A 24,891-nucleotide genomic window follows, 5' to 3' on the forward strand; every position below is an offset into this window, starting at 1 on the left:
AAAAGTACAACTGTCTGAGATACAATGTCACTATAATCATAATCAGGAAAGCAAAAACATGACAGGCTTCAAGATGAGAGTTTTCATGGCTTGACCATAAACTGAAGATGATTTTGTAAGTTTAAAAGCCATCACCAAAGTACCAAGAGCTACAGGCAGTAATCTGGATTTAGTTTGCAGCTGCTAACAAACCAAGAGTTTTTCGGCAAAAGGAACATTAAGTAAACTGTAGGTATGTAAGAATCAGTGCACATTTGCTAATGTCATTGACAATAAAAATATTATATTATGTTCTCAGCTCAACTTTAAACCAACAAAACAAACACCTATTTTTTTTCCCACTCCTCATTTTAGTGGTTCTCAAACATTAGTGTGCACAGAATCACCTGAGGTGCCTTTGGAACAATGATATCCCAAAGCCCCACCATTAAGTTTTGATGCAGGTGGTCTGAAATGAGGCCCTGGAATCTGTATTCTTAACAGGCATTCCATGATGCAGATGGTGCATGGACCATACTTTGAGAAACACTGATATCTCTTTAATACACAACAAAACATTGTTTATTGTTATCGACTTCATGGTAAAGTTTCAAGCTGAAAAACACATTCAAACAATCAGAACACAAATAGGCACATTAAATAAGGGTATTAGCCATTATGTAATTGCATTTTCTTTTTGAAAGTGGCATCATAAACACATTGACTTACATTAAAATTTTAAAATCAATTTTGTTTGAATCCAAGGCACCTGTAAAATACTTGCTGGTGTGAAAGAAGTGAACAGATCCAATTATACAAAACAGTAGAGAAATGAAGGAATCCTGGCAGTGACTGATTTTTTCCACAGAACAAACATTTTTGTTCAGAAATGAGCTACTGAAAAGTCAATGATATTGAGGAAAACAAACCAAACTTCAAATAATACAATAAACATTCTGTGTGAACTGCTTTACTGGGCAATTTTCAAGCAAATTAAATTCCTAAGTAAAAAAGAAAAAGATTCATGCTCATGCTCTTTTATAATAGCCGTCTCCACTTGTATTAGGAATGGTCAGAATGATTCCCCTTGAATTTTAGCCTGAAAAATGTATCCTGCATAGATCTGGTGTTCCTTTAATGTTCAGGCACAAGTGACCATGGACTTTATAACACTGGATTTGGCAGCCTTTTATCTCAAGAGGATTTCCCAAGTTTCATGGTCTACAATTTAAACATTCTTCTGAAGGTATAAATTTTTTTTCATGGAATAAGAGTAAATTCTGTGATGACGATGTCTCTGAAATATGAATTTCAAAAAGTTAACACTACAAAGGAAAAACAGCGGAGAAGCATTTTCTATGTTGAAATGACTGAAGTGGATAGAGCAAGTCAAATTAGCATATTCTCTTTCAGCGTTCTAGGATCAATGCCAAGATAAAAAGCAATGCAAGACTGTTTGCACACACAGTACTAGAGTTCAGTATTGCTATGAAGCAGAGTTCTTCATAAGGTCTTTGTACAGATTTTTAGGTCACTAGCCCAATCTATAAATGACATTTGAGAGCAAACTTAAGAAGGCTTGGAAGAATTTAATAGTATTATTTTATAAAACAGTATTGTTTTGGATTCTATGACAAATGAAAGATAACCACTTCAGCTACAAGAGGTAAGGGAGTATTCTGAAGACAGTAAAAGTCAGTCTACATCAGTCATGAAAACAAAATTAAATCTATATTTTAAAATGTCATTTATAGACTGTTTCTATAATACCTAGAACTATGCACAAGGCCTACATATAAAAACCCCTTCCAGTTTGACATTTCAAGTTAAGTTTACTAACAAGTTCTTCACAGTATTCTCAGTTATGGCATTAAAAGAAGGAAATCAGAAGTTTTGGCTTCAAAAACCTTAAAACAGCTTCTGCTACAACCTCCTTGATTTAAAGACTATGTAAATAGTCAGGAAACCCCAGGTTGCATGGAGTAACGTAAACCAGAATGCAGTGGTAGGTTTCGTCAGCTTAAAATATCCTCAGATCATGCCATTTGAGCTGAAGTTACATGCTGTACAAAATGGGAATTTTCATAATATTGGCCTGACACCGTTGGAATGAAGACATTCAAGAATATAGGCAATCATGAAATAAATACATCACCGGGCAAAATACCCATAAACATCATTATCAGAAGAATGTTTTTTACCTAAATGTTTTTTTTTAGCAAAAAAGCAGCTCTTAATTTTCTCTAAAACTTCCTTTAAAAGTGAAATATACTATGGATTATCAGAGGGAAAAAACACTTCAATTACCATTTTGAAGCCTATTATCCAGATTCTAAAGCTCTCAGACAAAATATTCTTTGATTTCAAAGGGAACTCTACTAAGATTAAAAGACTGCAAACCTGGGTCTTTTTTTTTTTTTTGAGACAGAGTGTCGCTTTGTTGCCCTGGCTAGAGTGAGTGCCGTGAGAGTGAGTGCCGTGGCGTCAGCCTAGCTCATAGCAACCTCAAACTCCTGGACTTAAGCAATCCTACTGCCTCAGCCTCCCGAGTAGCTGGGACTACAGGCATGCGCCACCATGCCCGGCTAATTTTTTCTATATATATTTTAGTTGGCCAGATAATTTCTTTCTATTTTTAGTAGAGACGGGGTCTCGCTCTTGCTCAGGCTGATCTCGAACTCCTGACCTCGAGCGATCCACCCGCCTCGGCCTCCCAGAGTGCTAGGATTACAGGCGTGAGCCACCACGCCCAGCCAAACCTGGGTCTTAGATTAGGAAATTCTGACCTCTGCAAAAGATTTCAGTTACAAAATAAACATGATGGGAGCTCTTACTTAGACCTCCTATTTTGGGAGGCAGGAAGGCAAGTGTGTTTACATTAAATATAGAGAAACCTCCAATACTGGAGACTTGGGGGTAACACTCATATCCAGGGTTTGCCCCCACTTTCTATTATTTACCCTCTCACTGGTCAATATTCTGTTCAGTGGCTGCATTCTACTGCCCAGAAGGCCACAGAAATTTAAACAGATTTATGGACTATGAACAAATTTAAATGTGGTTGCTTTTGCTTTAAGGTTTATTCTTACTGCAAATCAAATGTTTAAACAGTTATTTTATATAAAGTTTAATAATTTAGACTTTGAAACAATTTAAATACTTAAATTCCCTCGAAAAGACAACATGCTGTACATACATACATGGTGCACACTCGTGCAAATGGTGGTCAAAAGAATTTTTTGGCAGCTGCTTCTTGCTGAGTCCTAAGAAAAATAAAAAACACTGAAAGTTCTACACACTTAACTTTAGAAAGAAACAGGATTGCTTAAAATTAAAATATCAATGCCTTTTGAAGTATAAAATACACTAAGATAAGCACATATTCTATACATGCACTCCTATGTCAACTGACATAGACTAGAAATCACATTTGCTCTGTATAAACCTAATTTTATAGGTAAAGTTATATACATAACTTAGAAACACAAAGAACTCTGCCGAGTATTTCAAATTAAACAGATGCAGAAAAATGTTGGGTTAAAGTTTATCAAGACACTTACCTATACATGATATAACCAATGAACAACACCGATTGTACCACTACGAATATAACAAAGTGGATCGTAGATAAACAGGATGGAAATGGCGGTAGTTCTGGGCATTTTGGTTTTTCATTTGATGGCTACAAGGGAAAGAACTTCCTATTACAATTAGATTAGAGGTTTGGAAAAAGAAATAAATAGGAAATCTTTATAAAATTTAGATGGTTTACTATATGAACAAGTGTTTTCATTTATTTATCCCCACAAATATCTTCTATCCCTTTAACTTTTACTGCCAATTTTTTTGAAAGAGCAGTTGACATTGGAAGGCCTCCAACTCTTCACCAGCCAGTCACTCATGCCATCTGGCTCCTCTCTTCATGACTGTAATGATGATTTTAGTGTCCTTGAGGACACTGAGACTAGGGTCACCACAGACCACAATTCCCCCGGACACTCCCAGTTCACACTTGCTGTGCTAACAGGACCTGCTTCACTCTCAAAAGTGTTCCAGGTCAGACATTTTCATGGTTACCCTATCAACGAACTACCTGACAAATACAATGGCTTTTTCTCAGTCCTCATTCTTTCCAATCTCATAGCCTTCAACAGTGCTCATTAATGTTCTGAAAAATGTTTCTTTTCTTATTTATGTGAGTATTCCTTTTATTTTAAGGAGGTAATTAAATACCAGGAATAAAGATTTAATCGAGGGATCCAGACAGAATTGCTTCTAAGATTAGTTGTGCTCAACATGGTTACCTCTACGGGGTAAAGGCCTTCAGTACACATACACTAACTACTACAACATCAACTTGGTCATAGCAACAAAGGCTAAAGTTGGGGCAAAATAACCTCAAACAGAACTAAAGGAATAGATAATAATGCTTTGGATGAGAGGTCATGGTCAATAAGAAAACTATTAAGCCATGTTTGAAAAAAATGTACATTCAAGGCCTTTACATAGAAATGTAGTTAAGAAAGGCAGTGTCTAAAAATATAAAGGAGATAAGACTAGAAATTGAAGACTTAAGTTTTTCCTCTCTACTGTAACTTACTAGCTAATGACCTTGGGAAAGTCAATTTTAACTTAACGTTATTATTAACATATTAATTCGACATATTTCCTAAAGGACATCAGCTGTTTTAAAAAGCTTTTAAAAATGTCAAAACTGATAGGAAATATAAGAGATTGAGATTTCTGCTTTTGGTAAGGTAGAGTAGGAAATATGGACCAGCCATATTCTAAATAGATCTTGCAGAAGACAAGTAGCAGAGCTAGAAACAAATCCAATCCAATCTAATCCAAATACACAAAACCTGTCTGAAGGCAAATGAAACTAACAAGATAGCAAGAAATTATCAAATCAGAACCTTGGGGGAAAAAATAGGCCAAGGAAATACACTTTAAACAACGCATGGATCAGAGAAAATATTAAAAGGAAATCAGATAATATTTTTCTTTCTTTCTTTTTTTTTTTTTTGAGATAGGGGTTTCGCTACATTGCCCAGGCTGGTCTCAAACTCCTAGCCTCAAGCAATCCGCCTGCCTCAGCCTCCCCGGTAGCTGGGATTACAGGTCTGAGCCACTGTGCCTGGCTGGAAATATTCTCATTGAACAGTAATATAGTTACTATGTATACAAAAATAACGGGATAGGAGAAGCAACTCATTAAAAATGAGCATTAGCATTTACTAAAAGGTTAAAACATTTTCAGTAGAATAATGTAGAATATGAGTTCTTCCTTTCTGGTAATTATAAAAGGAGAAGGAAGCCAAGTTACCATATTTCGCTGCATGAAGTTATCTATGTCCCTCTTTACTATGTGCAGGTGCTCTTTGATGTCAATGAAGTGCTGCGTTGTCTCATAGCCCCCGGCAGCGCCAGGATGCTGTATTCCACTGACCAGTCGGACAGTTTCACTCATGGAATTCCTGAAACAAGGAAATCCCTTTATCCAATGAAATCACTATAAAAATGATTTTTTCAGTTATAGATTTCAAATGGTTACACTTTTTCAAACTCAATACATTAGATCATTAAAAAAAGCAGGTCAAGAAAATAAGTATTTAAAAAATTAAATTGTCTTCAAAATTTGAAAATAATTTATAAAACTACAAGCGGATACTGAGTAACAATAAATGACACTCTTAATGAAGTTATTAAGAAATCTTTCTGGGTGTTCAATGTTGTACAGTAAAGGATTAACTCATCAGGCCTGGGATGTCCAAACCCTGCACGGTCCAAAGGTTTTCAGGACTTGCCTTGACCAGCCCCTGGAGGACGACCTGTGAGCCCTTGGAATATCCTGCCTGACGAGAGTATCTCTGTATGCCTGGGGCCATGGGTCCTTGTCGGCAATTTTATGCAAACGATGTGATTTATGTGAATGTCTGTTTTTGTTTGCCCAGGGTCTTAGGCTTTCACTGTATCAGCTAGACCTCTATGGGGAATGGAAATTGAGTTTTTATTTAAGGTCAGTCACATGGATGCTCCATAACTATGTGACTGACTTCCAACAGAACTCTTGGACACCAAGGCCTGGGTGAGCTGCTCTGGTTTGTAGCACTTTGCACAGTGTTGTGACACGTTGCTTTTGGGAGAATAAAGTACGGTCTCTGAGACTTCACTGGGAGAGGATAGCTGGAGGCTTGCTCCTGGTGTCTCCTGCACTCCACCCTAAGCAACTCTCTTCTTTGCTAATTTTATTCTACATCTATCTTTCATTGTAATAAACCATAACCCTTGAGTTTAACAGCTTTTCTGAGTTCTATGAGTACTTCTAGCAAACCATAGAACCTAAGGGGTCTTGACGACCCCAAACACAAATGTAATTCTGTTCTCCTTGCAGTTCTCTCAAAAAGCTTCTACATACAAACCTGGTGCTTCAACTGGAACCTAACCAAAGCAGCACCTATTTGTTTCAAACATGAAGGAAAAACTGGTTGTTTGGTATATTGAGGGTTAGCGCGATAATCTCCAATGTGGTATCTTTTTGAAGGATAGTTCTGACCTTACATAACATTTTACCTTATACACTGACTTTAGAATGTAATCTCCATACAACATGTGATTTTACTATTAATATCCAGATGTAAGATAGAGCTCTATCATGAGTATGCCCTTTGGATGACTCTGTAAGCATGGTAGTAAGAGACTATAAATTTTTTTAACAATGGCAAAAATATAACAGGCCTATTTATTAATAAATAAAATAATAAATATGAATTTCAACTTACCTGAAAATACCAAGTTATTCTACCTAGGAGTACTTAAAAAGCTCTGTAAATGGTAAATAGTTTATGTATTAACATTTATATTATGAATTATCTTCAAGTCTGGGGATTTGTTGGTGAAGGAGGTAAAGTAAGATTGTACTGGTAAAATGTTCACATTCAGCAGCCAGCTCATGGGTATGCATGAGTTCATAGCTATTCTCTCCACTTCTATGTATCACTAGTAATAAGATATACTGACACCATGAACGCGATGCACTGCTGTAGTCTTGTCAAAAGGCAGAACCCTCTATTCAATCATGAGTAAATGCCAGACAAATCCAAATCAAAAGGCATCTGACCAAACAAGTGATTAGTGCTCATGCTAAGTGTTAAGGTCATGAAAGATAAGGAAAGATGAACTCTGTCAGATGGCAGAAGTCTAAAGAGAAATAATAACTAAATGCAATGTGTGATCATGGATAGGATTCTGCAACAGAAAAAAGGCCTTGATGGAAAAACTGGTGAAATTTGAAAGGATGATTAGTTTAAGTTGGTCAAACTATATCAATATTAATTTCACTATGGTTATGTAAGATGTTAACATGAGAGGAAGATGGGTGAGGGATATACAGAAACTTTCTGTACTATTTTTCCAGCTTTGAAGTCTAAAACTGGATCAAAATAAAAAGATTTTTTAAAATGTTATGTTACATGATCCAGGATTCTACTTACTTAGCATCATAAATATTTCAATCATGAGTTCACAATTTGAAGATTTTTTAAAATGCTGAAGAGTTAAATTGAAGAAATACAAATTTGCAGTTACAAGTTAAGTGCCTTTAATCTCTAGATGTCAGTTATTATTATCTTCTGTTTAATTCAACCCTGTTTAATTTTCTAATTCTAAAGAGCTCACTTTGACATTCTTGTCAAGGGTTACATCAATTGGGATAGTGCTCTTAAGTTATGCTTATCATACACATGTGACACTTGGGCTTGTTTTCTCTGCTCCAGGCATTGAAAGCTGTTAATTATCTGTTTAAGTGAATCATTCTCATTAGAAATTTATCACTCAGCATTCCAAGGACACAGTATCTCCTCTCTGCTCCTTGTCCAGCTCTCTTAAAGTACAAGATGGAAATGAAAAAGAGATAGTTATACATATTTCCTTCAAAATGGTTTCATTCTATCAAAAAAATTTCCTCCATCAAGTCTGCCTGTATTATAGTCCCACAACACTACACATGCTTATTTCCCTCGTATTTTTCATGCAATTGTTATATATTACTCCATATCCTTTTTGCATTTCATTAATCTAAGACCACACTTGACTCTGTCAAATAACTACACAAACCTCTTATTCTTTTTAAAGATGCTAAAAGCATTTTTCCTTTTCCAGCTTCAAACAGTTTAAAAATTTAGACATGTTTGTAGTTTCTAAGTATTAAAGGTTGCTGTATTTATATTCCCCTATTTGTGAAAAGAATCTAGAAAGCATGCAGGAAGCTTACAACAATACAGTGCTTGCACACCTAAAGAAGTCACAAATTTAGGATAAAGATATCACATAACACTCAGACACTACTGTTATATACTTACTTCATTTCATTTACTTGTCTCAGAATCTCATGCTGAGTTTTCACAACAGTGTCCAGTTCTTGCTGAGTGATCTGGAGGAAAACATGACGACCAGCAAGCTCAGTAACCCACATCCTATGAGCACACAGCACAGCAGCCTTTCTTTTCTGCTCCCCTCCATCCAAGGCTAGCTAAGGCATACCTGCATATTTGGGAAGCTCACCTGCCCATGCTGCCCGGGGGTTCCTGCTCCTCTCTTAGAGATCTCCTCTGTCAAGGAAGAGACATATCTTCTCTGTTCGTCAAGAATCATATCTAACTGCCGGTTCAGCTGCTTGATTTCAAGATGAATACGATTCTGTCCTTCAAAGACTTGTCTTAGCTCACGATCTCCTATACTCTCAAATATTTCATCCGCTGAAGAGGAAATTACAAATTAAAATTATTAGGATCACCTATAAATATGTAGTTTTCGAAATACCATAAGTGGCCAAAGTGCCAATATATACCAAAATTAGAACATTATCATCATAGTGGTATTATCTCCCAAACAGTAAACATGCAGATAATTAATTCAATCACAATTCAATTACTATTTGTTTTTGCCATTTCTGGTGGTTGAACCACTTGTTATAAATTAGGTCTGATTATTTTCATTTAAAAATAATTTTTCTCTTTCATATATACTATGTGATATATGTATATGAATATGCGGAACCAATCTATGGTGATAGAAATCAAAATAGTAATGGCTCTGTGGAGCAGGGGATTGACTTGAAGGAGGCCTGAAGGAACTTTCTGGGATGATAGAAGTGTTCTGTATACTAATCTGGTTACACAGATCAGTGATGGTTAAACGGGTATAAACATTTGTCAAAATTCAGCAAACTATACTTTTTAACACTTAATACAGTCAGCTTCAGGACATACTCACAAATCACATGTGATGATGTCTAAAACAAATTAGAAACAAGAATGACATTTACATTTCATTTTTAACTTCATTAAGTCTGAATAATACTGTTGATCATTAAGAGAACTGCAAACTACACTCAGTGTTCAAATGCTAGACCCAGGCTTTATTAAGTACAGCTTTGATCATTTATGCTGATGGGGAATGATCCAGGTAAAAAAGCTGGTATATAATATAAAGTCCCTCTACTTGGCCTTAGTATGTTTTATTTATGACATTAGCACTCTTAAGTTCTTAATTACATTGGCTTAGCCTAGTATTTTATAATTTTCAACCTTTACAGTCCAAGATTCTATTGAGTAGTAAGGGGAGAAGAAACAGACAGCACTTCACATTACTCTCACAATAGTTTTGATAGTTTTCAAGTATTACCCCTACGTTGTAAGGTAACTGTGTGCCACTAAAAGCAGAAAAACCTTCAATGATTTCACTCACCAAACAATTACTGAGCTTCAGTACTAGGTTAGCACTGGTTTTGGTTTTGTTTTGTTTAGGTTTAGGGGGCACAGCAGTGAATACAGGAAATAAGATCTCTGTTCTCACAGATCTTCCACTCTAGTGGTTTCCCTGTTCACCCACATAACCATGGTACTCTTTACTTCACACATCACTAAGCCACACTCTTACTGGTAAAAATGCCAATCTCCAGCAGGGATAAGCTCAGCGGTCCCCAAACTTTTTGGTATCAGGGACTGGTTTCACGGAGGACAATTTTTCCACAAACCAAGGCGGGGTGGTGTTGTGGATGGGGGAGAGGCGGGGTGGAGCTCAGGAAGTGATATGTGGCCCATTTCCTGACAGGCCACGGACTGGTACTGGGCCTTGGCCCGGGGACTGGGGACGGCAGAGCTGGGCAACACACAGACACAATCATCCATGAGCCACGACCCCTGCTGCTGCCGCACTGCAACTGGCTTCGCCACAACTCACCAGGTTGCCCTTGGAGGTCAGGGTGGCCCTTCTGGAATTCCTCTTTTTTTCTGTCCAATTCTTGTTGAAAGTGCTCAAATTCCTCCTGATACTTTTCTTTTTCTTTTTCCGAAATTTCTTTATCTGGTGTAGGCTTTTTTTTGGAGTTTGTGAATAGATCACAAAAAAGATAAGCAAACCAGTAAGATACCCCAAATATGTTCTTTTTCTCATTATAACTATTCTACCACTAGCTGAAAGGTTAACAAAAAAATGTTATTCCTTAATTGATAGCATAACCAATTTACTCTTGCTAATTTCTTCTTTTAACTTGTACACGGTCATACAGAAGCAACTGGTAGAAACAAGATCCAAACCTAAGTTAACCTTTCAAATTTCTGGCCACAGGGCAAAACCATTAAACTGATAAACTTTTTGAAAAAAATGTGTCTACTTACCGGCTCTTTTCCAGGTTCAGTCAACTGGAAAGTCAGAAAAGAAAGGACATCATGGTCATCTACAAATTAAAAAAAAAAGTCTGAAAAAGTTCCACAAAAGATTATTTTTATAGTTGTAAGCGTACTTTATAGTTACTGCTTTAAAAAAACAATAATTAATAATGGAAATAGCAAAAATTAGCTCTAATTTGGTAAAGGCAATTGTGCTTTGTGAGCTTAGAAACAATTCATCAGAAAGATTTACATTACAAAGAATCTAAAATTCACTTTCCTAAACCCTAAATCAGAACAGTTAGCAGTCTTTAACATTTAATAGATGTTTAGTAAGTGTCTGATGAGTAATGAACAAACAAATGAAGGGTCAAAACAAGTCCAAACTCCTAATCCTGCTGCCAAGATCCTCCCACATTTTCCCACAAATCTCCTTCACATACATGTCCCAGACAAATGAGACAAAATCCTGCTCTCCATGCATTTCCTGTGCCTATCTGTCTCTGAACTTTTCTTATAGCACATACCACTTTTTGGCTTACTTTCATATTCGTCCTCTCATATGGAAGATATTAATAATTTTACCTAAAATCATATAAAAATCAAATTAATTGCAAGCTGTTTAAGCTGAAAGCAGGGACTCAGCACATCAAACCTCCTAACTCTGAACTAAGATACCAATCCTGGCTAGTCACATCTACAATGCAAGAGCAATTATTTTGAAGTATACAGCAATCTTTATGCTTTCTGCCATTCTTATGGAGATCTAGAGTTGGAGACAGGTTAAAAAAAGAAAATTATAATAATACAGTGTAGATTAGGTAACTTGAGGTAAACCTGTGGGCTAACATTACTGGCCATGTGATCTTGAGAAACTCTTTTCATGGAGGATTTGACAAACTCATCTAAAAATATGGAAAACACGATCTCTCCTCCTTCCCTCCCAGGATTGTAAAGAACAATCCATGTATTTGAAAATACTTAAAACTACAATGTACCATATAAACACAAAATGGTATTAATGGTGAATGACAACTTCATTTATCACCAAATGTGGAAAAAAATGGTAAAGATCAGTGTATTTTTGTTTAAAGTTTAGTCCCCAAATAACATTTCCTCAGCTTGCCAAATTCATTGATATATATGATGTGACAACTCTTGGGAGCCTAAAACACTTGGCAATTAACCTTTTATAGCCTCGACTTTAAATATGTCTCCTTCACTAAATAGCACCCAAACTGATGCTCTAATTACATACTTGTATGTAGCCCCAGCTAATTGTAAACCTGCAGAACAATGTAAATAGAAGATTAGCAGTCTCAACAGAACAAAAGATGGGCAAAGCAGATGAGTATAAGGTTCCAACTAGTCTTAAAAGGTTAAAAGTAAACAAGTTTACATATTCCTAAAATATACCATTCCCAATAAAACTCAATTCATGAACTTTTAATATTAAAAGATATACCTGCAAGACCTCCAGTTGCAGCAGATATTCCAAAATGTCCTTGTGCAGGGATAATCATGTTTTCCACTTTGGTGCACAATTCATAATCATTTTTGTCTGGTGTAAAGCCATTATTGATCATTACCTACAAAGACATACCATAGCCATAACTTTTATAAAAAACATTGCTAATGTGAATTTCAGTTATTCAATTTTATGACCAATACTATTCATTCTTGCTTCATTATTATAAAAATTTTAAATAACCTTACTGTCATTACACAAAATATTTTACTTAAGAAAATGTTTTTTGCCCCTCTGTGTCAAAGGCTTAAAAAGAGAAAATTTTGATAACTTTCCATGAAAATAGACTATGGCTCACCTTCTCTCAAGAAAATTTAGGGGTCCATGATTAATGTTTTTGAATGGTTCATACAGAAAAGGGATCAGACTTGCTCTGAAACTCCATTGACAAGAGCTAAAACCAAGAGGTTAAATGTACAATTTTATCTACAGCTGGCTGAGAATGAAATAGATTGCCTTAATAAGTAGTGAGTACCTCTTTATTAAATTAATGGGGTAACTGGACACTCATAGGTTAGCAGAGAGCCAAAATGGCAGAAGTCCTACTGACAAAAAAGGCAGAAAATGGAAAAACTAAAAAGACACATAAGTGTCTACTCTGCAGAACGCATACGTGAAGTTATGACCCTCATTTCTTAACAGAATCTTGGCACTCTAAGAAAGCACAGGAATCCACCTGACACGTGAATACTCTTCTCATTATTATTCCCAGTCAAGCAGTAGCTTAGCCTCTTCAATACATTTCACTTCTAACAACCCAATCACTAACCCCACCCTAAATAAGAGTCACTGAGATAAACAGTGGATGCAAAAGGAGTAGGCCCATGGCTCCAGAGCAAGAGCATTTTTATCACTACTTTCAGAGTGAAAGTTTTGGACAGTGAGGTCACACAGGTGAAATGTTAGAGTACTCTGTCCAAATTTTCAGCAAGAGAATAAAATAACTGTCAATATGAAGAGTTAATCTCTATATAGTATAGGACAAAAACGTGAAAAATTAGTTTGAAACAATTAATAAGATCATCTATCATTTAGTTTATTTCCTCTAATTAGTAATATTCCTATTTCAGTTTATATCATTTACAACTGGTCCTCTACAGAGTCTTTCAAATTAGAATCAACAATCAGTAAGACATTTCCCTTTGAGTCTCAAAAAGAAGGTAAGTTAATCACATTCTAATTCTAACACTTTCAGGTGTTTGGTATTTTTTTCCTTGAATTCTAACAAATTAAAAATCCATCAGGTGACTTTACTGTCTATTTCTAATTTATTTTTTAAAAAGGTCAAAACATAGTCATTGTGCTATGAGTTAAGACGAATGATAGGACTGCAAGGCCTGGGTACAAAATGTCCACTGATTAATGCCAGTAACACATCTTTATGGGGTCATCAATAATTTTCCTTATTCACCTTACAGTTCCAACCCATTGTTAAATGCTACAATTGTGTTTGAAACCTCTTGTTTTGACTATGTCTCCTCCACTAACAGCACCTGTTGCTTCCAATTTCCCCTTACATCGTTTCTCCCTCTAACATGGAAACAACCAGGACAAGCTGAGGGTGCAAACATTAATTCAATAAACATTTGAGTACCTAATGTGGGTGTTATAGCATTTACCACACAGGATAGTAATGCTAGAAGTAAGTCTCCTCCAATAGACTATAAGCTCTCTGGGGAAAGTAATCTTTGTTTTACTCATATTTGTGTCCTGAAGGCTTGGAAATGTATGTAACGTGCTATACAGGAGAGTGCTTAAACATTCACTGACTAAATGGAAACCTACTGGCAAAGTTTTACAACAGATGACCACTTACAAAGTAACTCTGAAGCCACTTCTGTTCTCTTAGAGTAATACTGATCAGTACATGAACAATATGCAAATTTAAATGCATTTAATTTCTATGAAGAATTCAAAACGAAACGCCCCATTAGAATATTGTTTATCTGATTAGCTGTAAGTGCACGTTACTTACTGTCAATGTTTTCTGGTAATAGATAATCTTTGCCCGGACAGGATAGGGTTTATTACGAAAGTCCCTCTGGCAACTCGCTAAAGCCTGATTAGCACCATCACTATTGTATGAGAGAAAGGAAAACAAGACACTTAGAAAGCTTTTCAATATTTAAAAGTTCAGGAAGATTACAATAATATCAGCTCTGACAAAGTCTTGAGATATTGCAAGTCATTTATTCAGAAGACACAAAGTTTCTTCTGTCAGAACTCTGGGTAACACTAGAAAACAAAGTTAACCACCCACTGATGGCAGGGGAAAGTTATACTATTTTACCTGAGACTAGGGCAGTGGATCTCTACCCTAGGGCAGGATCAGAATCACTCACTGAGCTTTTAAAGTGTAGATTCCACCCCAAATCAACAGAAGCAGAAACAAGAGGGGGCCTAGGCACTTGTATTTTAAGTAAACTCCACAGGGAGTTGTGATAAACTAAATGGCAGGAAGTAGTAAACAGGAACATGGATAAGTCATTTTTCGTACAGTTCACTGATTGGTTAAAAAGTAACTCCTCCACAACGAGCACGTGAAAATCAAAACTGTACATACCTAATTCATATATATTATACAGTCGTCCCTCAGTATCTGTAAGGCATTGGTTCCAGGACCCCTGCGGATACCAAAATCCTCGGATGCTGAAGTCCCTTATATAAAATGGTGTAGTATTTGCATATAACCTATGCACATCTGCCCATATACTTTAAATCATCGCTAGATTTAAATGTATAACACCTAATATAATGTAAATGCTATGTAAATAGTTGTTACACTGTACAGATTTTTTTCATTACTACTGTTATTGGTTTTTTCCCCAAATACTTTCAACCCATGGTTGGTTGAATCCATGGAAGTGGAACTCACAAATAGAACTGGCTGTTGTAAACACTGAGAAGCTTTGTAAACCACTGAGAGTCTTTAAATAAAGCAATATTAAGCTTGGATGAGGTGGCATAAATTGCTTGCTCATCAGTCTGGTCAAGGTTCAACTTTATTTTCCAAAGATCCCTTTTAATAAAGATGAAAATGCATGACTAGGGGCATCATTGAAAGCCGATAACAGTCTATAAACTTTCAAAACTATTATATACTTTTATGTTAAATAAAAATACATTTTGTGTTTGAAATCTGAAGTGGTCAACAGAAAGAACTTTAAAAAGGAACCAAATAAAATAAAACCTTTCCACCAAGTTATAAAATACAACTCAAGAAAAATAATAATCTCATTTCAGTTGCAAAGTGTTCAGATCTGATCTATTTTAATATATCTCATTATATTTCATAAGGTTTCCAAAGAGAAGCTGAAATCAGGAATAATGTAAAAAACACTTACTTTTGATGGTCATAATGGATTTGTCCATTGTTGCCTATAATTACTATAGCAGGATTATTTTTCTAAAAATAAAGAAAATGTATTTGTTTTAATGCCCTTAATCAAATAATTCTAGATCATTCTTGATGTGCTACAAGGGCTCTTATATATCTAAGATTCCAGGACTCAAAATCTTAAAGTAACATGGCCTTGGCATTCAAGGAGTTATTAAAGTTCTCCTTTAAACTGCTGATAATAACCTCTGGATCAGCAGAGAAACAATCAGCTGGAGGCAAGATCTTCAATCTTACAGCTGCTAAACCCCAAGTTAATGTTTCCAATATGTAAGTACATTTTGTTCTTAACTGTCTTAGAAGAGATAATCAGAAAAATTGGCCTGATCAAAACCAATGATTAACGTGTGAAAAGATATAAACATGTGAGTTAGCAATAGTCGTGCACTCAGATGTTCTCATGACAGCAAACTGTTACAGTCTTTTAAACACTATTGGTTTCACCATCTACATCTAAAGACTCATGCTTATCCATCAAAATTATTAAAGGCATATAAGGTGGTAGTGGGGTCACTGTTAAGTTCTCAGAGTCAGCGCTCCATTATGACCTTGGTGTATGAAAAATCGCGTACATGTAACTTTAAACTGATAAACTCCCAGCTATATAAAACTCATTACCATATGTACCATCTAGCTTGGGGAGTTTTCTACTATTAAACTAATGAAAATGTTAAATAAGCTGTATTTCTCAGAGCCTAACTCTGCTGGCAAATATATGAAAGTGGGTAACAGTCCTGACAATAAATATACCTTTCCATCATTGTCAAAAGAATCAAAAAATATTCCAACACCATTCCACATATCAGCTGATCCAAACACAGGGCCCTCCAAGCCTTGATTTTCTGTATACCAAATTGCCTGAAAATACATAACAGGGAACAGTTAGAGGCCAGTAGTATATGCATTTATATACATTTTCTAAGTTAAAGAAATGATCATACCAGGCCATCAGCTCCAATTCGACCTCTTCCAGTCACTCGAAATGTCACCTCAACTTCCCAGTTCTCAAAGGCCGCCTTTGCCTTTGTCCACACTGACCCTCTTTGGCTTTTTAAAGACGGTGCTACTCGAATTTGATCTGAACTTGGAATAGCATCTAGAACAGAAATCAGGAAAGAAAAGCTTTAAGTTATGATTAGGTAAAACTCAACAAATCATCTCCAAATTGCTACACATAACTACACAGGTCAAATTTTAACTTAATAACCTACACAATAACTGTCAGGAAAAAGTTCCATGTTGACAGTTTCAACTTTAAAAGTTTAGGGCTAATACCTTCCTTATCTTTTGAACCGTGAAATATCTCTGCAATCAATCAAGCTGCAACCATACACTAAAAACTCCAGGGACAAGGGGCAGGAGGGAGAGAATTGTGACTTAAAAGACAAACTTACTATTTGACTATGATAATATTCTTTTTTAAATATCTCAAAAACTTGTATTTTTAAAAACAGTATTTTGGTAAAAATGTATTTTTACCAATTTGCAAATGTTAGAAAGCTCAAGCAGTGTGAAAAGAACATACCACTAGGAATCAAGACACTTATTCCTAGTCTCAGTTCAGCTGTGTGACTTTGAACAAATAATTCTCTTACTCTCTTGGGTTCACCATATGTTCACCTGTAAAATGAAGGGGCTGTGCTTGATCACTTCCATAAATACCCCACAAGTTATATGCAAAATATTGTGCATATATATATTCTTCTAGGGAGAGGGTCAGCTGAATTTCAATTCAATAAGCAATTCTTCAGCTTCAGCAGATTCTCAGAGAAAATAGTAAATCAAAAATGGTGGTTTGCACGTCCAGGCTAGTTTCAAGTTCCTGCTCCCCTATTTACTAGCTGTTTGATTTTAGGCAAGTACTGCATTTCTCCAACACGTTCACAGGTATACAAGTGCATATAAATGTTTCAATAAATGTTAGCTATTCCGCCTATTATTGGACTAACACTAGATAATTATTACAGCTCCTATGAAGCCTAAAATTTGAACAATTGTAGCACACTCTCTCGGATATTAACCAGTTCTGACATCCAAGCTGGGAAATAAAACAACTGTAACTGTAATAACACTTTACAGGTAGAAAAAACTTGACAAAAATAAAGGTTGAGATATTTTAGTAGGATCAGTCACTGTCTCCACCACTTTCAAACACTCAAAAGGGGGAGGGGGCATCCTGGGAAGAATACTAGACAAAGAATCAGAAGAACTAGATTTGGGTTCAATTTTATTGACATTTACTACATAACCTTTTCCAGAAACCTTAACCTTTCTGAATATCAGTTCTCTCACCTATAAAACAGATAACACCTGCCTTACCTACTAAGGATCAAATCAGAGAATGAACTGAAAAGAGAGCTACAAAGGGTTACAAACATCATGTTTTGCCCTTATGGACCTAAGGATGTGTACTCAAAGTACAAAAGGACATTAAAGTTAATAAAGAAAAACACCATACATTTGGTCTTAATTTGTGGGTGAAGGTAAGTGGCTGTGTTTAAACTAGGTCTTAAATTTCTTGGTTTCAAAATTATTTTACATAATGGATCACAGGGGAATGAAAAGGGGAAAAGTGATCAATGGAGTTAAGAGAACAGTGAGACTGTAAAAATTACAGTGACAATGAAAGCAAGGGATATCCACAGCAGTGATTCCAGAGTCAGTAGCGAGGTAAGTCATGGCTAAAATACTAATCCCATTATTTCAAATTCAGTCTAGCCACACAACTTTAATTCACTAAAGTACATTATCTGACATTTCTGCAGCAGACTAGATTAACTGGTTATGGCTCTCTAAAGAAAGTCAAGGTAACTAATTTGAGTAGTTGATTAATATTCCTAATTTGCTGTTGTGGTGTATGTCAGTGTGAGAAAAAGAGAAAGAACAGGCAGGCAATGGAGAGGTGCAGAAGTGAAAAAGTATGAATAAATCCAACACCACTAATGAAAAATTGATCATCATCCAAAAAACAAAAAAATCCAAAAACTTGTGGTTGTATTATTTACATCACTTTTGTTTATTAAGAACAATGTCACCTTGATAACAAATGCCCAGCAATATACACTTGCTGTATGGGCACATTATAAATAACTGCTGAGTAACAAAGTAATTGCACTGTACTTCAAATACTTGATAACTGGTCATTATGTCAAATTGAAATTTATACCTTTAATTACAAATTAATTTGAAGGAAATGGCCCTTCCTAAAAGTGTGCTTTCTATTCAGTTATTACTTTCTAGAAATGAAACATTTGTTTGAAGCACTACACAATCTAAAATGATGTATACAAGCTTTATATAAATGATTAATTACACATAAAGATAGAATTCAAATTCCCAGAGCTCTCATCTCAGATAAAGCCATTTGCCACTTGTTTCAAAAACTATCTATCTGATGGTCACTGAACAGTTTATGACATGCCAAGTGCTACAGCTGATTCCTTAGTCAGCAGTGACACATCAGCACTAAAAAATGCAGATAAGTTTCCTTTCACATATGCTCTAGCGAATGCTCTCTTATCTGTAAGAGTGCCCAACACGGAGAGTTAATAAAACATGAATCTGCATTCACAGAGAGTGAATAAAACATGAATCCGAGGTTATTTCAATTAAAAAAACTTTTTTAAGGGCTTAAGATGTTCTAGTCTCAGGTACAGAAACAATCAATACCAAAAAATATACCCCTTCTCCTCAAGAGTTACATAATGTGTTAATACAGGAGAAAAGATCAAAGACCACACCACGTCACCGAGAGGCAAATTTAAGGCGGAGTTCCAACAGTTTAGGAATGTCTTCTGACATAAAAAGGCGTAAAAATTACTCTAAGACCAGTATCTACCATCTCTGGAGCCATCAGGCACAAACCGCAGCATTAACCATAGTTAACACCAGACGAAAGAAGGCGGGAGTTGTGGGGAGCCGGAAAGGAAGCAGGGAGGCTGCTGGAACAGGTCTCAGGTTGGGATGGCTGGGGGTGGGGGACATTTCCCTTAGAGACGTGGCGTTAGGGTGAAACGTGATGCCTGGAAAAGAGTTGAGTGCTTGCAAGTGTAGGAAGTAACAAAATACCTCCAGATCAAACGGAAAGTACCGACGAGATCAAAGAAGAGAAGACAGGGGCGGGGTGACAGTGGGTGGGGGGAAGACTCGGGGCCAGGTGGAGGGAACCTGGCGGGCCAGTGGGGACCTGGAGGAGGGGACTGCCGAGAGGGTCCCCTTCACAGTGCATATAGTTATGCAGCAGCCGGAACGGGACCCTCAGCACTCCGGGGTTTCGGCGCATAGAAGGTGAAGAGGAGACCGAAGGGGAGGAGGGACCCGGGCCCCCAGCCCTCTGCCCCGGCTTACTCCCCGCGTGGGCCCAGAAGGGCACGGTCCCGTCGCTCTGCACCAGGTGCGGCCCCTTGAAGCTGTATTTGTACTCGAAACGGCGATGTGGCTGCGCGGCCGGGGTGCCCACGGCGCCGGGGTCTCCTCCCACGCCGTCGCCCCCGATGAGGCGACTGAGCGACAGCAGCAGGGCGCAGAAAAACGGCCGCGCTCTGGCCTGGGGACCCCTACGCCTGGATCCCGCCATCTTGGATTTTGGGACGCGGAGGCCGGCGGGAGAGGGAGGGGCGCAGCAGGCTGCGGACGGCCAACAGGGCGCTCGCTGATTGGCGGAGCCCGGGGGACCCCAAGGGCAAGGGGTGAACCCCGCCCCCCAGCCTCCGGTATCCAGGAGCCCGCCAGGCCCAGAGCATCTGGGAGCGGGGCCACGCGGAGGGGGCGGGTCTGGAGGCGGGGCTTCCAACTTGCCCCGCCCATCCTCTCCCTACGGTGGGAGGGGGCTCCAAGTTTCCCTTCCCATGGAGTGCGGGAGCTGCGGAGTGGGGTCTTCCTGCAGCAGGCTTTCTCCTGCCTGTTAAAATACCCGAGAGGCGGACTGGCGAGTCCTAAGACCTGTGGAGCCGGGCCATAATAAACGTTTGGAGTATTAGAAGAAAGGCATTCTTTTTGATGTGACACCAGTTGTTCAGTGGCTGGTTTTCATAAGGTGAACTTTCCAGAACAAGGCACAATCAAGAATACTTATGGTCCCAGCCCACGGGGCTCCACCCACTCGTGCTACAGGTTCAAACTGGGAACCAGCGATCCACGGGGTCATAGAGCCTTAGGATCATTTAGTTGGTGTTGAAGAAGGGGGTTCTATGAATCTGTTAGTCAACCTTCACTTCCCAAAATGTAATTCCGAGAGTGTTCTACATTTTGAAACTTTGGCAATAGTGCATTCAAATGAAACTGAGTTTTGGTGGTTTTGGAGAGAGGAATCATGTGCCCTGGAGCAAGGCGTCAATAGAACCTGAACACTTTGAGGTAGGATTGGTCTTTGAGTCAACGAATAAATTTTGCATTTTAAAGGAAAATCTTCCTGCCCTTTCTTAGAAAAAAATTGTCGACATAGTCATGGTCATCCAGAATTTTGTTTTTCATTGTGTCTTATGACAAATTTTAAAAATCCAAGAAACAGCAGTATGATTTCTATTGTTTTTACACGTAGCTCTTTATTTCCTTAGGTCTGTCATGTGGGCTATGGACACCCTACTAGCCTTAAGGACTAAATATTTGTATTTTAACTAAGTTTTCATTGACCTCCCAGTTTTCCATCTCCAGTTTCATGAACCATTACTTTGAATTTTTATAGCATTTTTCCTTCAGCACTGAGAACTTTTCAGTTTGACTTAAATATCATTTTCACGAGTGTTGAAATTGAGAAATTGGGCCTGGCAAACTGAATTCCTATACGCTTGTCAAAGATCAGCATAGTTTTATTCTAGACAATCCTGTCTGTTTTAAAAGTCTTAGCAACTTTCCATATTTGCTTCAGATATTTAAAAATAAAGATATTAAAATGTCAGACCCTGTTGAAGCCCATTGGCAGGTTCAATTTAAAAATGGCTACAAACAGCCCTGTGTGGTGACTCATACTTGTAATCCCACCAATTTACGAGGCTGAGGTGGGAGGATCGCTGGAGCCCAGGAATTTGAGACCAGCCTGGGCAACATAGCAAGACCTCATCTCTAAAAAAACGCAAAACATTAGCTAAGAGTGGTGGCTCATGCCTGTAGTCCCAGCTACTCTGGAGACTGAGGCAGGAGGATCCCTTGAGCCCAGGAGTTTGAGGGTACAATGAGCTATCATGATGCCACTGCACTCTAGTCTGAGTGACAGGTGAGATTCTCATCTCAAAAAAAAAAAAAAACCAGACCACAAAGTGTATAATCTCACACTGTAAATATTTATCACATGTAACATGGTAAAGTAATTGGGAATTGTTGATAAAGTCAGTTAGTTTTTTATTATCTGCTCTAGGCACCCAGGACCCTAAATCATCCTTCCTCGCTGCATAAAAGGCCAGAAACCTACTCCATGTTGAGCTGTTAATGACGTAATATTTTTTTCTCCTCTGCAATTTTGAGTTCATATCTATTACAGGATTTCATTCATAGAGCTAGGATCCAAGCATCCCTGAGGTTTATGCAAGATTTCTTACTTTAAAGAGCTCATCTGACAGCATCCTCATCTGGTTTTTTTTTTTTTTTTTTTGAGACAGAGTCTCACTTTGTTGCCCGGGCTAGAGTGAGTGCCGTGGCGTCAGCCTAGCTCACAGCAACCTCAAACTCCTGGGCTGAAGCAATCCTACTTGCCTCAGCCTCCCGAGTAGCTGGGACTACAGGCATGCGCCACCATGCCCGGCTAATTTTTTCTATATATATATATATTTAGTTGTCCAGATAATTTATTTCTATTTTTAGTAGAGACGGGGTCTCGCTCAGGCTGGTCTCGAACTCCTGACCTCGAGCAATCCACCTGCCTCGGCCTCCCAGAGGGCTAGGATTACAGGCGTGAGCCACCGCACCTGGCCCTCATGTTTTAAATGAAGTTCCAATGGGAGTGATTAAGGCCTATAACCGATGTGGGTGATATTAGTGGCCAATATAGAGAACCCAAATCAAATTGGCTTGAGCTCATATAAGTAAAAAAGACTAGAGGGAGGTCAGGCTTCAAGCACAGTTGGATCAAGGCTTTAGCCTCCTTTCCTCTATGTGTCAGCTTCATCTTCAGGCTCACTCTCTGTTAATAGCAAAATGACTATAGCACTTCCAGACTTGATATCTCTACATTACACCATATAGACGAAGAGGGAGCAGCATTGTCTTAGCATTCCCTGAAAAGTTCTAAGCTTCATGCTTCATGGACTGCTTAGATCATGTGCCTTTCCCTAAAATAACCACGGAGGCAGGGTAATGGAATGTGATGACTGACTTGGCCGAAGTTACTCATTCCTTCCCTTGTTTAAGGTTAGTTTTAGACTTTGTTAACTTCATGGATCTCCAAACACAAACTAGGGGACTACTGGGAAGGAGGGTGAGATAGGCCTGCATTAGGCCCAGTAATGCCATAAGAAACAACACCAAAGAGGGAAACTAAAGTGTAGTAGGACTGGCTTTTTATGTTAGTACGTAAATCCTTGAGAGCTGGAGTGGTCCCTCCCCAGCTCTGGGAATCTGCCCCTGTGAGACCTTCTGGCTAGTGCCATCTTCATTGTCAAAAGGCTGCATAGATTGCTGATGTTCAGGTACACGGATGAGGAACTCTGGGGGAACTGGGGAGCTGCACCCATGCATTTGCATTCTCCTGTCTCTTGTGTATTCTTTGCACGACCTGTCTGTTGGACTGATAGTAAAGTGCAAGTTTTCATTCTCTCCCATCTCTAACTAGCACACTCTCTGTGGCTGGCCTAGCTCCGGGAGGATGATGGGGCTGGATGCTAGGGAGGTCTACAAATGGCCACTGCAGTGACAAAATCTCAGTCTAGTTCTTTCACAATAAAAATATTGATGGCTTACAGAAACATTCCATGTTTTAAAAATCATTTCCTATCTTTCCTACATAGGCACTGAATGAGTTCAATATTTTAAAACTTCCAAATTAAGTTCAGGTAAATAAAACATTTTCTATTAAGGAAGAGTGGCAAAATATTGGTATGGGTTACACTAAGGGCGGTTATAGACTCTGCTTCTCCAGGGACAAGTAAAAAATAGAAGAGCATGTTGACAATGATAATCTATTGACACATGGAAAAAATAGAGTAATTCTTAGAAAGCAGTATTCATGTTGATCTTTTATAGCATGAAAATTTCCCACATGACAAATTGTGGCATAAATTTCTCTTAACTTTTAATGAGCCTTTTACCATGAGCCAATTTAGGTGCTTTGGCTGCCAAGTTAAACAAGACTTGATTTCAGCTTTCAAGAAAGACACAATCTCGTAGAGACAGACAAATACACAAACCAAAATGTGCCTAAGGGGCTGTTGGTGCTCTGATGACAGTGCTTCTCAAAATAGTTCTTGGATCAGATTGATTCAGATCACATGAGAGTGCTTACTTCAAACCCTGGATCCTGGCTCCCAACCCCAGACCCACTAAGTCATCTTGGGGTGGGAAAAGGTGTTCAGGGATCTCATAACAAGCTCCCAGATGAATCTCTGCACACTGAAATTTGACTACTGGCATAGGGTACAGTGAGGGCAGAAAAGGGAGGGAATGATCAATGCTTCCTTGGCAGGGGTGGATATCAAGAATGGTTTTATCATGAATTTGATATTTGAATTGGGCTTTAAAAAGATGAGGTTGGATTCTAAAGACAGACATGGTCAGGCGGAGCCATCTAGAAAGGGAAACAGTGTGAGCAAAGGTAGTGAGGCAGAAAGAGCATCATCTATTTCTTGGAAGGAACATCACTCTCTCCCTTGTTCCTGAGAATGAGCTGGAGCAGCAGGAAGAGATATATCGAAATCTGGGTGCTTACGAACACAAGGATGTACTTGTCATACATGTGACATGTGGATTGCAAGCCAGCCAGGCTCTGTGCCACATCTTCCTCCTGGGACTCAAGTAAAGTAGGACCCAAATGAAGTAGAAGAGCTGCTCAGGCAGAAGGGAGGAGAAAATGGCAGAGCCACACAGTAGCTGTTGACTGCGCTGCACACGTCACTTTTACTGGAAGTCTTTTGGCCAAAAGATGTCACATGACACCAGTGGGGCAGCGACATATAATTCTGTCACAGGGAGGAAAGCAAATAGGTGGAATAATAATACAATGTCCCACAGGTAGGAGTTAGGAGAAATCACTGAATGAAAGGAGAGGTGTGGCCAGGTGTGGTGGCTCACACCTGTAAGCCTAGCACCCCTGGAGGCCAAAGCAGGAGGATCACTTGAGCTCAGGAGTGCGAGACCAGCCTGAGCAAGAGCAAGACCCTGTCTCTACTAAA

General features: G+C 38.2%; 1 protein-coding gene across 3 annotated transcripts; it reads right to left on the reverse strand.

Annotated features, from left to right (window-relative positions):
- Nucleotides 1-538: 538 nt before the first annotated feature.
- Nucleotides 539-20,314, reverse strand: LMAN1 (lectin, mannose binding 1). 3 transcript variants are annotated; one of them, XM_045527462.1, is made up of 14 exons: nucleotides 19,922-20,314; nucleotides 16,516-16,670; nucleotides 16,325-16,432; nucleotides 15,522-15,583; nucleotides 14,153-14,252; nucleotides 12,115-12,238; nucleotides 10,659-10,717; nucleotides 10,222-10,354; nucleotides 8,542-8,735; nucleotides 8,340-8,410; nucleotides 5,306-5,456; nucleotides 3,540-3,661; nucleotides 3,180-3,242; nucleotides 1,187-1,276 (listed from the first exon to the last, which is right to left on the reverse strand). In XM_045527462.1, the coding sequence occupies exons 1-13, from the start codon at nucleotides 20,148-20,150 to the stop codon at nucleotides 3,206-3,208; spliced, it is 1,545 nt and encodes a 514-aa protein (XP_045383418.1). In that variant the 5' UTR covers nucleotides 20,151-20,314; the 3' UTR covers nucleotides 1,187-1,276; nucleotides 3,180-3,205. The 3 variants fall into 3 exon arrangements, with proteins under 3 accessions (XP_045383419.1, XP_045383418.1, XP_045383417.1); XM_045527463.1 differs by lacking the exon at nucleotides 3,540-3,661 and having other exon boundaries at nucleotides 539-1,276; XM_045527461.1 differs by lacking the exon at nucleotides 1,187-1,276 and having other exon boundaries at nucleotides 3,036-3,242.
- Nucleotides 20,315-24,891: the final 4,577 nt, after the last annotated feature.

This window comes from Lemur catta, chromosome 16 (assembly GCF_020740605.2).
Source record: "Lemur catta isolate mLemCat1 chromosome 16, mLemCat1.pri, whole genome shotgun sequence".
NCBI lineage: Eukaryota > Metazoa > Chordata > Mammalia > Primates > Lemuridae > Lemur > Lemur catta.

Excerpts from the sequence above, each read along its gene's own strand:
- LMAN1 (XM_045527462.1), bottom strand. The coding sequence starts at position 20,150 with ATGGCGGGATCCAGGCGTAGGGGTCCCCAGGCCAGAGCGCGGCCGTTT. Across the intron at positions 15,584-16,324 it reads CTTTTGACAATGATGGAAAG|AAAAATAATCCTGCTATAGT; the intron begins GTATATTTATTG and ends CTTTATTTTTAG. Across the intron at positions 5,457-8,339 it reads AGACAAGTAAATGAAATGAA|GAATTCCATGAGTGAAACTG; the intron begins GTAAGTATATAA and ends TCCTTGTTTCAG.